Source organism: Chiroxiphia lanceolata, chromosome 6, assembly GCF_009829145.1.
Source record: "Chiroxiphia lanceolata isolate bChiLan1 chromosome 6, bChiLan1.pri, whole genome shotgun sequence".
Lineage (NCBI taxonomy): Eukaryota > Metazoa > Chordata > Aves > Passeriformes > Pipridae > Chiroxiphia > Chiroxiphia lanceolata.
Window position 1 is genome coordinate 28,370,827 of NC_045642.1, and position 13,609 is coordinate 28,384,435.

The window sequence follows — 13,609 nt, forward strand, 5'->3', positions numbered from 1 at the left end:
AAGGTCTAATGCTTCCCTTTCAATAATAGGAAAGCATTAGTAGTAAGATACAGGAATTCGGTAAGTTAACTCTGTTTAGGGCCTTCCTCCTGCCCACATTTAGAGCTATGATCAACTGGTTAGATGGTTATTTTTAGCACAGGTTCCTGCTTAAAGAGAATGGAGGAAGGAAACAGCCAAGATTAGAAAGATCAAATGGTATGTGACCAGGTTAAATATTCTAAGAAAAAAAGTCTTAAAGGTACCATACCAACTTACCAACTTAAAGGTAATATAAAAATGTGTCATTTTTGGTAATGTATCTTACTTGTTCCTCGTTTCCCATTTCTTTTCAGTGCATATTAATGGACAAAAATGGTATTTTATATTTTGTACTCATATATTCCAAATAGCACTGAATGGCAGTTATACAGAATGATTATCAGGAGAATAAAGGCATGTGTTATGTCAAGGTGCAAAGCCTTACTCTACAGTAAATTCCAGATCAACAACTAATATATCCAGTTCTGTTGTGTAAATACTGTTATTTCTTCACTGCACAGTATGTGGAAGTTTTGAAGTCATTTTCCATCACAGAATGGATCACGCTGTGGCACGATGCACTGAATATCCAGTGGCAACTTGCACAGTTTCCTAATGTAGCTCATTCTGAGCATACTATTGATCTGTGCATTCACTAACACAATACATTTAGTGGATATTAAATCATATGTTCAGAAAGTGTTGTAATATTGGCAAAAAAGGCTTTTTGTACCTCAGATTTTCCAAATTTATCTTGAGATAATTCTGATTTATCTTGAAATAATTCTGTTACTGCATTTCAAAAGAAAAACTTAACAAACAGAAGTTACTTTCTATATTAAGAACCTCAGCAGCACATAATTTGTATTCTACTCCCCAGCACCACAGACACAAAATATATCATCACTGAGACATAATAATTTCAGTAAGAGGTAAAAATAGAAGTGACTTCATACTTGCATTCTGAAAGAAGAAAATTTGCTGAAGTACTTGCATAAGCCAAGTGAGAGATGCTATAATGAACACTCCTTCCTTCTTCCACTACTGAAGGAAACCTCAGTGTCCACAAAATTAATTTTTTTAAGATGTCACAATGATTCTATATACTTATTTACTTAGCTATTTAACACTCCAGCTTAAATTCCAGATGTTTTTTCTCTCCCAGGCACCTTTAGTCTCCTTAGGAAAGGAAGAGTACAATCTTATGTCCAATACACATACAGCTTTAGGGCAGAAACAAAATAAACTGAAGTTTCACAACTTGAGCTTTCACTGAAGAATCTCAATAAGGACATTGGGCAATCTGTCACATAGTGGCATTACAATGCATTTGTCACATTTGTATTATTTTACTACTACTACTACTGAGAGAGAGAATGCCATTAACCAGGTCAAAAGGCACTCGTGAAATTCACTCTCCCCCTTCTCTGTATTTACTACAGAGCAAGTTTTGAATTTATTTAGAATCTGAGAAATTTTTGGTAAATGCTGATGCAAAACTGTATGAGGAGAATAGGGAAGTGATTTCTCAGGGTTACATCAAGTTGCAGAAAAAACAGGAAGACTGCAGCATATAAGCATGTAAAACAAAACATTCTCATGCAAACTCAAGCAAAACATAAAAGTAACATCAGAGCATTACACTTCAAGTTAAAAAAGAACATTTTGTGCTGTGTAGTATCACAGGGATGAGAAAGAACATACTGGGATCACATCTAAATTTGCAGGCTTCTTGTCACCTAATAAAAAGCAGGAGGTAGTTTTAAAAAAACCCCACCCCTCATGTGGGAACAGTTGTTGATTCAGTAAGCAGTATTAAATATAATTGCATGCTGCACAAGACTCCAAAAGAATATCAGCCCTTGAATCAAATATATACATTTTTAATATCTGAAATATTTACATGGTGGAACCTTTACACGATCCCATTTTTTAAGAACAGTGTTTTCAAGTGTCCTCTCCAGATACAAAGAACTAGTAACTCAAGGTCACAGTTATCTTTTCTGAACAGGTCAACCTGCATCCTTCAGTTAAATACAATATAGAGATACTTGAACACCTTTACTTTATTTGTTTGCTATTAAGAACTGTGTTTTAAAAATTAAAAATATTTTTGAGACAGTTTGCTCCCTGGAATACAGTCCTCCTGCAATCAAAACCGCTCACAGCATATTATAGATTTGACTTCTTACCCAGGTATGAGATAAAAAAATGCAGTTTACAGTACATGTCATCATTTATACCATATCAGACTATTTATAAAAAAAACCCATACAAACAAGGCAGGAAAATATTACCCTCTTTTTGTGGACAATAGACTGCATACAGTAGAAAACAAAATTCAGGGCTAGTTTAACAGTATGGATAAAAACAAGATTTCAGCTTTGTTTGAAAACTTACAGTTTAGTTTTCATGGTTTGGTTTTTTTGAGACAGTTACATTGAAACAAGGTTTTTTGTTTTGTTTCTATAAACTAAAAATGTTTTTAAAAATAATTTGTTTAAAAAAAAGTAATCTGATTATTTTGGAGACAGAGGGGATAGTGGGTAAGGGCTAAAATGAAATTGAGATGATGTCCTAGGTTAAAAAAAAAAAAAAAATCATTAGATAGCACTTACTGAGGTCCTACTCTTGTTTTAACTGAGCCAATAAAAAACTTCCTGTGATTTGCACTTTCTGGGAAAGAAGCAGAGCATCTGCAAGAGATTAACTTCCCAGCTTCACTAGTAATTCTAAACGGGGAACAAAGTACCAAGACTACCGCTGGTTCACATCAGAATGAAAAATCTGAAGGAACTCCTTTTCCAGAGTCAGATGAAGAGTCCACATGAACACACAAAGCTGTTCTGTGAAAACAGCTCAAGCCACTTATTTTTAAATCTTATTTTGATGATTTTTAAATAAAAAGAGGGAAAGTATGCCCCCCCAAAAAGCACTTGCAGTAAAATCCTTTGTTTTCACCTATCAGTGATATAGTTCCACATTAAGTGCAAATGTTTTGCAAAACAGGGGATTTTTTTTTTCTTAATATTTACAAGAATAAGAGTAACATAACAAAATTACCAAAGAGCATGTACAGTAGCTGCAGCTTATAAAACATACTGGTAACTGTACCTTGTGTATTATAAAGAGAACCAAATGCAGGATTCAGATAACTAATTGTGAAGGTGAAAGAGGCCTCAGAGCAGAGGACAAAAAAAATTCACATTTTCTACATAAAAAAATACAGGTCTCAAGTCTCTGAGAACAGAGAAAATTCAGAGTCTTTGAATGATCGGGGAAAAAAAAGCCTAAAACTGAAATGGAGCCCTAGAAGCAAGGAGAGTGCTTTATTTCACTAGGCCAATCTTCTTTGCTTCTGTCTCGTATATCAACAACCTCCACATTTTGACTATGAAAACTTCAGCTTCTTCATCTAGTACCTGTAGGAAATACACATTTTATAGATTACTTTTAGGTTAGGCATTCCACTTATAAAGACTAATTGTAGATACATCAGCACTACAAAGTGGAGGTAGCATAATACAAGTTAAGTCTTTGAGGGAGGGACTGAACAAAACTTCTGTCCTGCATTTATCACTAACTATATACTTGTATAATACAGCTGTTAAGCACTAAGAGATAAAAGTATCAGTAAACTAGTCTCCAAAAGTGGTTTGGGAAGAGGCATAGAAATGGCAGGCTTGGAAAGAATATAAGAACAGGACATTGACATGCAGTATTTTCCCTTAATTATCTGCTAGTTTCTGCTCATTTTCAGCTTGGAACTTCCTTGGATATTTATTAGTAAACTCTCAATGAATTTCTCTTTCCTGAACTCATTATTCAGGCTCTTCTTGAATCCATACAAACTTTTAGCATGCATAACATCTCTTGGGAAGTTCCCCAGGTCCCTCACTAGTCACACCAAGAACAATCTACTAACTTCTACTTTGCATGTGGCTCCTACCAAAAAACAGTGGACAATTAGTTTTTATTCACCTGTCAGTGTATAAAATATGGTGAAACAGTAGCACTATTTCATAAAGTTTCTCTTTTCCAACACCAGGCAAAAAAGAGCTTTTACTCTTCTAGAGAAAATAATCTCTTTTGCTCATTAATCTCTTTTGCTCATTAATTAGTAAAAGACCCACTAAACCACTAATAAAAATCTAGTTACAAGAATGAGAAGGAGGAAAAAGTTTGATTTCTGATACAGGTCTGTTATTATTGATTCTTACATCTTTTGGACAAAATTTTTGTTCTCTGTTTCCAAATACTGAGAAATTCTGAACAGGGGTCAGTAGTTTGTACCTAGGTGCTGTAACCGCAAAATAATGCCTGCACTAGCATGATCTTTTTAATCAAAACAGCTTTCATATCTAATGTGTGTTTTCTGTCCACGTTCTATGAACACCAAGTATTTCTGTTATGGACTCCTGCCATTTTGTATAACTGACTATTAGCTTCAGTAAAATGTAGAAGGCATATCAGTTACACAATTTCTGCTTACCATGGCAACATCATCCAGTATGCTCTGTGGTGAGCTGTGAGCCATAACCTGAAAGAAACAAATGTTTTTAGACTGAAAACTTAGAATAAACCCTATATGCATATTTGGACAAAATCCAGTTATGTCAGGATTCTGACTGTTATGCACATGCGCTAAGTATTTGCAGTTCATTAGGTGCCAGTATTAGCCAAGGCAAAAATTAGAATTAAACTGCATCAGAGTCCATCATAGTGAGTGCAAGTTTACAGCTGATTACTAAAGAACAAGTTTCAGGAAACTCCCGAGATTCACAGGTATTTGCTGGCTATTCTTGCATCTCCAACTAAGCTTTCTTAATTCAAGGAAGAAGCTCCCCTTTCTTCAACAATAAATTTGTAATGGAAGGTAAAGGCAAAATTCTCCCTGTATCAATCCTCATAACAGTAGTTTGATGCAAAATCCAGCTAAGTATTTAAAATCTTTTTCAGAACCAAATAAGTTGTCTTTCAATACTATAAAATCTCATTTATTTATATATATACATGTATACACATATATCTAATATAAGCATGGCAAATATTCAACTTCTGCTTTTCACTTTGTACTAATCAACTGTGTCACAAAACCATCACACTTGCTTTGCTTTTCACAGAGTAGCCCTAAAAGATAAACCAAGACAAGCCATTATGAACATGAGTACCATGAACCTGAACATTTTCCAAATTCCCTAATAAAAAGCCATAGAGTTGTCCTGAGAGACAATAAAAAGGCAAGTTGTAAGAATTCAGTTTGTAATTTGATGGAAGAAGCTCCACAGACTTTAGCTGCAACAAGTCATGCAAATGGTTAAAATGATTAGTGTTAGAATGATTTCTAATGCTAACTCTAAAACCTTAGTATTTGCTTACTACTACTAAAGGAAGAACTTTTTAAGAAACTCATCTAGTTAATCCAGAAACATACGTAAAAAAAAATCAAACTACTAGCTCTTTTCTCTCTACACAAAGCCTATTTCTAAGTTAAAAAATGTTACTGGCAAGTGAGATATTAAGTCTGAAATCTAATAGTAAAACTATCAGTTATAACAGCTGTTCTTGACAACTGGTTATTTCTTTCTCTAGTTCCATGTTTATCTAACAGATAACATAGCATCTAACATGTACATATTGTGCATAAGTACTAACAGAGGTTAAATTGTAAAACATCAGGGTACTGATTCCAAGTTCACCGTCTCTGCTGACCAATATCACAGATTATTGAGAAGCTAAGAACAAACTGCCTCCAAACACAGATGCGGCAATCACCAGTGCAGTTTAAATAGGGAGCAAACCCCAGACTTCACAAAGGAAGCAGAAGATACTAACCTTAGAACAAACAAAGTCAACTAGTGTGGCTTCTTCTTCACCAATATATTCTATTATTTTTTTGTTGATCCATGGTCTAATTCGACGTTCCATTAATGTCTGGAAAAAGAAAAACACAAACCCAAAATGAATAATTACCTTAAACTTCACTGTCTTGTAACAACTGCCAGATAGGCAGTTAGAAGACTCAAACAACTATTTAGCAAAAGATACATATTGCTGTCAATGAGACAACCCTCAGAGATTTGGCATCTGCAAGTATTTCGGACATCCACTCAAACATGTTTTTACAGGACAAGTTTTTTCCCTCTTCCATTAAACTGCTAGACAATATGTAGCATCGATTCAGGAGAGACCAAACAAAAATAAGCAGGCATACTTCAGAATAAGGATTATATATGAACAAGAAATAGAGGACTGAAGTTTGACTCCATTTGATGATAATGCTCCAATCCACTGGGGTCCCAGTAACACTGTTTTTCTATTCAATTTAAAGGTTTGGAAAAATTAAGCCTTTTTGTAAATGGTTAAATGAAATCAACTTACTGAATCCACAATTGACCAATCAAGAGGATAAGCAAAGAGCTCTGGTTTTGCTGTAGGAATCTTCTCAATGAGACTCTTAATATGTTTGCGTTTTTCTTCTGTATTGACACTGCCTTTGATATTGCTTTTATCTTCATCTCCATAATCCAGGGGGACAAGTTTCCTTTTGCGGGGCACATCATCACTGTCTTCATCATCAAATTTATTGAAAACACTATCCACAGCAAGCTTCTTCCTTTTTACAGCATTGGGCTGATTAGGACTATTGCAGGCACCTACAACCCAAAAGACAGAATAACATATTCGTGAACTTCAACTGAAACTAGTTTGCTCTTCACACATTTCTTGAGGAATGTTGGTTTGCGTGTTATATAAATGTCTGTGAATGCCTGGCATTGGCTTTTAATCTCTCAAACTCTGTTATGAAAGTGGTAGAAGAGGTAAAAATCTCAGATGGAGTTTGTTCAAGATTTTTGAAAAATAGGATCTTTTTCTCTACCCTGAAACTAATTAGCACTCTAAGTGAAAGGAAGGCTAAAGCCGAGTTCCAACCTTAGCAGAAGCAGAGCACAAAAGTGAAAGGCTGCAATGAATCCTGCTGTAGGAAAAGCGCTAATCAGCCTAATACCATAGAGCCTCTCTTCACTGACGATCTAACACAGTGTGAGCTCAAACTGCAGCCTCGTATAGTTTAATCGAAATAGTAAATAATAAATGCACAAACCTTCTGGAATACAAATATCTTTAGTTCTGCTGCTCAGAACTAAGTTTTTTTAGAACACCCAGAAATTGCTAAAGTACTAAGGAACTATACGCACAAGTTCCACTCACAATTGTCGTCCATTCATTGTGATACTCTAAGAGGAAGAAAAAAAAATCTAATTCTTTTTTTCTTTAAAAGGGCCTTTTTAAGTAAATATAAGAACTATCTAGGTCTTAAATTTAACATATACTTACACCAATGAAAAGTAGCAATGAGTTTTAAAAGAGATATTTATAGATATATTAAGGTGAAATGCATGTGAAAACAACCAATCCCAGCTCAGAACATTCATAAAAAATTTAAGCCTTGAACATGCCAAAACTTCCTTTTATTTTTCCCCTCTAAATTTTGGAAGAAGAGAGCTCTATAAAACGTATCTTCTAGATAGGGCAAATGAAGCACAGCATCTGGGTAACAAGAATGTGACATAAGTACATCAAAACATTTGGAAAACCATGTGGTTACTCAGGTTGGCTTTTTTTTTTTCACTTTAATCCTATATGAAAGATTGAAATAAAATGTAAACTTGCCCAATTTGAGGCTAAGTCCTATTTTGGGCCGATGCTCCTCCAGCTGCTGTTGTTCAGGTGAATTTTCATGAGGGATAATAATGCCACAGGGAGATTCATCACCAGGTGTGTTAGGGGTTGCATTTCCACTAGCAGAAGAAACAGATGGAGCAGAACTGATGGGTCGTAATGTTGGTTTAAGGCAGGGCTTTTGTTCGGGCTCCTCCTCCTCTTCCTCTGGCTCTTCTCTCTTTTCCTCTTTTTCTGCCTTGTCTTCCTCTTCCTCCTCAGACTCTGGCTCTTGTTTAATTTGTGGCTGCCTACGTCGCTCAGCCTCCTGCTCCATCTACAATGAAAGAAACAATCAGCAAAACAGAAGCTCTCTCAAAACCAGCACTGTTTGAAAAGAATCTAAAGATCCACCTCTTTAGAAGACTGTTAGTCAAGAAATACATGCAACTACTGGCATTATTATAAGACATAGTGATTAATTCAGATTTGTTTTCCAACTCCATCCAGTCTGGATGTTAATCTGGAAAGTGTTGGTTTTTTTTTTTTCATTGTTCTTACTGCTCATCTAGACTTCTTTTTAAGAAAAAGTGAACAGAGGAAATAGTAAATATCAGATCGCTTACACAATTTTGCTCAATGCAACCAGAATACCAAGGACTCTTTTTTTCCTATCAGACCAACAGCTACTCACCCTCTGGAGTTCTGCATCTGGATCTGGGTGTCCTTCTGCCAGAAGACGCTGCCTAATTTCTTCTAATTCTTCCTTTTCCCTTTTCCTATCCCGTTCATCTGCTTCCATCTCTTTCTCCCTGTCTCGTAGCCTCTTCTGAAGAGCACTACCCCTACAAGAGATACACATTTTGTACTTCAAAGAACATTTCAATGAGAACCTTGTACCACAATACAAGAAAAACTTCATACAGATGTATCTTCCACTAAATGAAAATAACCTTCGTAAGAGCCCTGGTGTCCTCTATTTTTGTAACAGAAAAATATAAGATACCAGGTATCAACCTTACTACACAGAACCTACTCCATCACATCAAACAGATGTAGAATGTGGCTGCTGATCTTTTTAGAGAAAGAATCAAATTATTTTATTGGTTTTTGACAAGAACCACTTCTGCTAAATTAGTTTAATGCAAATATTAGTCACATACTGAAGGATGTTTCCAATGCTTTACTATTAACAAGCTTGTTCTTCATACTATTTACAGCTTCCTTATAGTGAATTATTTGGAGGCATGCTTGTTCCCTTCTCCCTGCCCCCACCACCTTATTTTGACATTACACTGACCTCTACCCTGCCTCACCCACAACTTAAGTGATAGGAATGAACAGCTACTCCCAAGCATCAACAAGCATCAGTAAGGAGTTTCCCTTTTCCCTCTGTCAAGTGACACTGAAAAAATTTAGATCATTATGTGGCACTGTAAGGGTTATAATCAGTTAAATATAAACTCCATAAGCCTCTGCCAACAAACCCCACAATTACGTTGAAATGAACAGTGAAGACTTAATTGTTAGGAATCAATACAAAGACATACCTGTAGTACTTTGGATCATCTCTGTCATCATCATAATCTTCTAAGAATTCTTTTAACCGTTTAGCTTCCTTTGTCTGCAAGGAATTGAAACTTAAGTAATGATTTCTGATTTTCTTTCCAAGAATTTAAAATTTAGTAATATTATTAGTAAGTTAATTGTAGATATACTACACTTCCAACTAAAAATACAGAGTTTTTCAAAGAGAAAATGGAAAAGTTTTGGAATTGCCTCCATCAGGTTCACTAGGATTGTGTCACTGATTTGCATATATGTGCATACACACCTACACACATATATATACACGTGTTTTCTTGTTTTTTTTTTTTTTCATTACAGATGAAGAGGATAAAAAGTTCCTGTTCTCCAAATCCATAAATCAAGTACTGGGTATTTTCTAGTGGCATCTTAAGTGTATTTTATCAGTACTGCTTTGTTTCAAGAGCTTTTTAAAAAAGATTTTGTTATGCACAGAAACAAATCAGATGGCTGCTTCTAGAATAAGCACTCTCCTGTTCCTAATCCAAACCATGTGGCATTGTAATAATGTACAGGCCTAAAATTGAAGAGGGCAAGGGGGATAGAGGAGACATTTTTTTCTCCCTCTGATCACATCAAAAGGGAAATCTAAATTAGGACATTCTAACCTGTATCTAAGCAATATCTTTAAACCAACAGTAAGATATTGCTATGCTGATGACTTTGAGAAACCAATTATGATTATGGTTGTAAATTCAGCACAAAATTTAATACTGCTTTCTACAACTGCAATCCATAGCCAGCATCCAGGAGGATTATGAATAGAAAATATCTTTGAGTCATTCTCAAACATTTTTCCCCCTTATGCATTTAGAAGGAAAACTTAGATTCCACATGAAACAGTGTATTTTATAATCCCCTCACCCCTCCATGCTTCTTTGCATATTTGGCTTTGAAGCAATTCCTAACCCATCATCTACTTAGAACTCTCTCTCTCCTTTCCTCCTCTGGGAAAATTATGAAGGGAAACAACACCCCTGTAACTTAAAATCATATCTCACAGAAGGTTTGGGCACATAAGCAGGTTGGAAATTAAAAACCAGGCCTAGTCCCACCTGCATGACGGAAAACATACAGTAAGTTTTGCTACAAATCTGACGCAAATACAAGCTACAGATGTAATAGTGCATGATGATCAGACCACCGTATTTTGCAGCTGCCCACTTCTACCTCCTGCCTTCACAAGACCAAGCCACCAGGCTTTGTTTCCAGACTCTAAATAGTACTCACGCTTATTAGACATCTTCTGTTTCAAGTCTGTTAAGTGTGGGGTTTTTGTATAAAAACACAGATGGTCTTCTAACAAAATGAGAGTTCTACTACTATTGATAAACAGTAGTAGAATGTTCCATTCTAAATGAGACCAAGACAACAAAGCAGGAAAAATGATATGTAAAACTATGAACCTTACCATCTCCCTTCGTCTTTCTTCTTCCCTTTCAGCCTCTTTTTCATATTCTCGACTTTTTTTTCGTTCTCTGATTTCCCAGTTTTTAAGACGCTACAAAAGAAGGAAATACACACACTCGAATCTCAAGAACATTAAGAACAGTAGTACTACTTCAGAGGTAGTCTGGATTGTTGTTTAAAACAAATGCATTATAAAGAATTTGCAAAATTTTATTTTAAAACTTCAGAATAAGAAGTCAAAAGTTATTTTGACAGTGACTTACATATTCTGCCCCAATTCATGTACTCAAAGATTAAAAGCTTTTTTAGGAAAAGGAACTATGTGTTTTATAGTAGAAGACTTATTATCAACTCTCAGAAACATTATTTTATTTAAAGAACCTTAAAAATCCCAACCTACCTCCTGATATGCAGCTTCTTTTTCACGCAGTTTCCTCTCTAGTTTTCGTCGTTCGTAGGCATCTTCTTCATCTTCCTCTCGGTCTCTCTTCTTATCCTTTTCCCGCTCTCTTTCCCGCTCTCGTTCTCTTTCCCGTTCCCTCTCTCGTTCTCTTTCCCGTTCTCGCTCTCGTTCTCTTTCCCTCTCGCGTTCCCGTTCTCTTTCCCTGTCTCTGCTTTTTTCTCTGAAGGAAGGAAAAACCACCAAGTTAAGTACAGAGCATTCCTCTCCACTCAATCAAATGATTTACAACATCTTACAGGTTATTTTTCTTCTGCAATTTACAAGATGATTAGTTGGTATAGCAATAGGCATAAATCAATACTACTAAGGTATTCAAAAACCCATTTACCTAAAAGTAGTTGTTTGAGCACTAACCATTAAATAGCGATATCTACAGAAACCAAGCATAAGCATGTGGCAATTTCTTACTCTGTTAGTAGTTCTCTATAAATAACAGTTAAAACCACCACAAATAAAGGGTATCCTTCATAAATCTTTCATGTTTACGTGGCTTACAGGCAATTTTAACACTACTGACTGGATGATTTGAAGTGAAACAGCTATTTTCTCTATGGTGAAGAGAGAAAAAGCAGCACTCAAAGTATGACATGATTAGTCAGTTTGAGACCGAGTAGTCCCCATGTTTTTACTAAAAAATCCACAAAACAAACAAAAAAACCCGCAAAAAATCCCCAAGGCAACCAACCAACCAAAAAACCCCACCACATAACAAAGGAAAAAGTAAAACCCACTTAAGCTAAAGCATAGAACAGACATAAGACAACCTTATGTCGGAATAAAGCTAATAATGAAAAATAAGAGAGATTTGAGATAAAACCAGTATCCTTAAGTCATGGTTTGGGGGCTCCTTACTGCATATTGCAGTCCTTATACTCTTGTGCTGTGGAGGGAATCAAGTATTCTCCCAATTTGTATAAATACAACACTTTCCAAAATTTTAATTTCCTGTTGTTACTCTGATCTTCCACAAGGACCATTCTCTTTTGAATGGCAGCTGATCTGCTGAACTATATGCACTTAGTAAACATCACCAGGAAAAACTGAAATGAACAGCAATCCAGATACATTTACCTTGATCTGCTCCGATCCTTGCGATCTGAGCTCCTTTCACGATCTCTGTCACGATCTCTGTCTCGTTCACGGTCTCTGTCTCGGTCCTTAGTTCGGTCACGATCCCTATCTCGCTCCCGTTCACGCTCCCGTTCCTTCTCCTTCTCTCGTTCACGCTCCCTCTCTCTTTCACGCTCCCTCCTTTCTCGTTCACGCTCCCGCTCCCTTTCTCTTTCTCTGCGTTCTTTTTCAATCTCCTGTCTTTCTTTCTCCTTTTTGCCTTTTTCCTCCTCCAGTTTCTAAAAACCAACAAGAGAACTTTCATAGTTAATTTTGCAGTTACAGGAACTGGATATTCCCGGCGCAACACACAAGGCTGGTAATGGAAATACCAAAACCGCCACTAATTTTGAAATATTAAATAGGGTTTGGTGGGTATTTTTTGGAACTCATAAGTATGAAATCAAAATGCAGCAATCACAAGACTAAGTTTCGTGCAAAAGCATAGATCTACACGGACCAGCAATCTCCAACCTTAGCAGAGTAGGGCTGGCCTTGGATTATAAGCTGACTAAAGTGCACATACACAGTGCATTACCAGTCATCATTCAGGTGGGATTCAAATTCCATTTGCCCTCTAAACCACATAGGTACAAGTAAGTGAACTTCTAGCTGATAAAGTTAACTGTCCATCTAGGACAATATATTTCAGTGGAATGCTTACTGGGACAGTGAGTTGTTTCCCAAAAAGTCTTGGCAGACCAAAACCGTCCTATATGAAAACTTGAGTAAAGAAATACATCCACTTACACGTGGTGCATGTGGTTAAACAGTAAAGAAAACTGACACCTTTCCCCTTTTCCCTCCCTAAAAAAGTTCTAACTGTTCATTGGTAAGAACTGGACACTGCAGAATGGAATTCTTAACTTCCACCACTGCAAGATGGAGACAGTTAACAAAAGGTTGGAAATAGCTCTTTTGAAACACAGGAACTAAAGGTTACCTGCTACAGTTTTACTAAAAACTGTACAAAATTGCCCCCTTTTTTCAATTAGAAACAGTACTTGTGACCAGAATTCCTATAAGACATTAGAAAATACATCAACAGAATGATAGATAAATCCATCCTTGGAAGCAATTGTTATGTGTTAACTTACAGATGCTGTGCTAGGACATGGGCCGCCAACACTGGATTAACCTTGCCTATAAGCTATGTTTCTGGGAGGAAGAGCAAGTACACGGTTCACAAATATACCAAATAACAACCAAATATACCAAATTTCAACCTGATGGATGCCAGAATACCACTTTTTGAACAAATATTGAGCAGAATAAACACGTTTATCCCCTTTGGCTCCACGTTTACCATCACTGAAATGAAATTAAAAACTGGAACAATGAAACAGCATTTTCTCT

The 13,609-nt window shown here is 36.1% G+C and overlaps 1 protein-coding gene across 4 annotated transcripts in view; it reads right to left on the bottom strand.

Moving 5' to 3' along the window:
- Positions 1–1,883: 1,883 nt before the first annotated feature.
- RBM25 (RNA binding motif protein 25) overlaps positions 1,884–13,609 on the bottom strand; it is a 33,973-nt gene continuing 22,247 nt past the window's right edge. For 3 of the 4 annotated variants that reach the window (XM_032692279.1, XM_032692277.1, XM_032692280.1), the window contains 10 exons: positions 12,215–12,492; positions 11,081–11,303; positions 10,682–10,771; positions 9,234–9,307; positions 8,378–8,528; positions 7,696–8,020; positions 6,403–6,677; positions 5,857–5,955; positions 4,514–4,561; positions 1,884–3,443 (listed from right to left, as the gene is read on the bottom strand). In XM_032692279.1, the coding sequence (XP_032548170.1) occupies positions 3,351–3,443; positions 4,514–4,561; positions 5,857–5,955; positions 6,403–6,677; positions 7,696–8,020; positions 8,378–8,528; positions 9,234–9,307; positions 10,682–10,771; positions 11,081–11,303; positions 12,215–12,492 (1,656 nt within the window). In that variant the 3' untranslated portion in view covers positions 1,884–3,350. The remainder of the gene's footprint in view (positions 3,444–4,513; positions 4,562–5,856; positions 5,956–6,402; positions 6,678–7,695; positions 8,021–8,377; positions 8,529–9,233; positions 9,308–10,681; positions 10,772–11,080; positions 11,304–12,214; positions 12,493–13,609) is intronic. The other variant, XM_032692278.1, reaches the window with a different exon arrangement.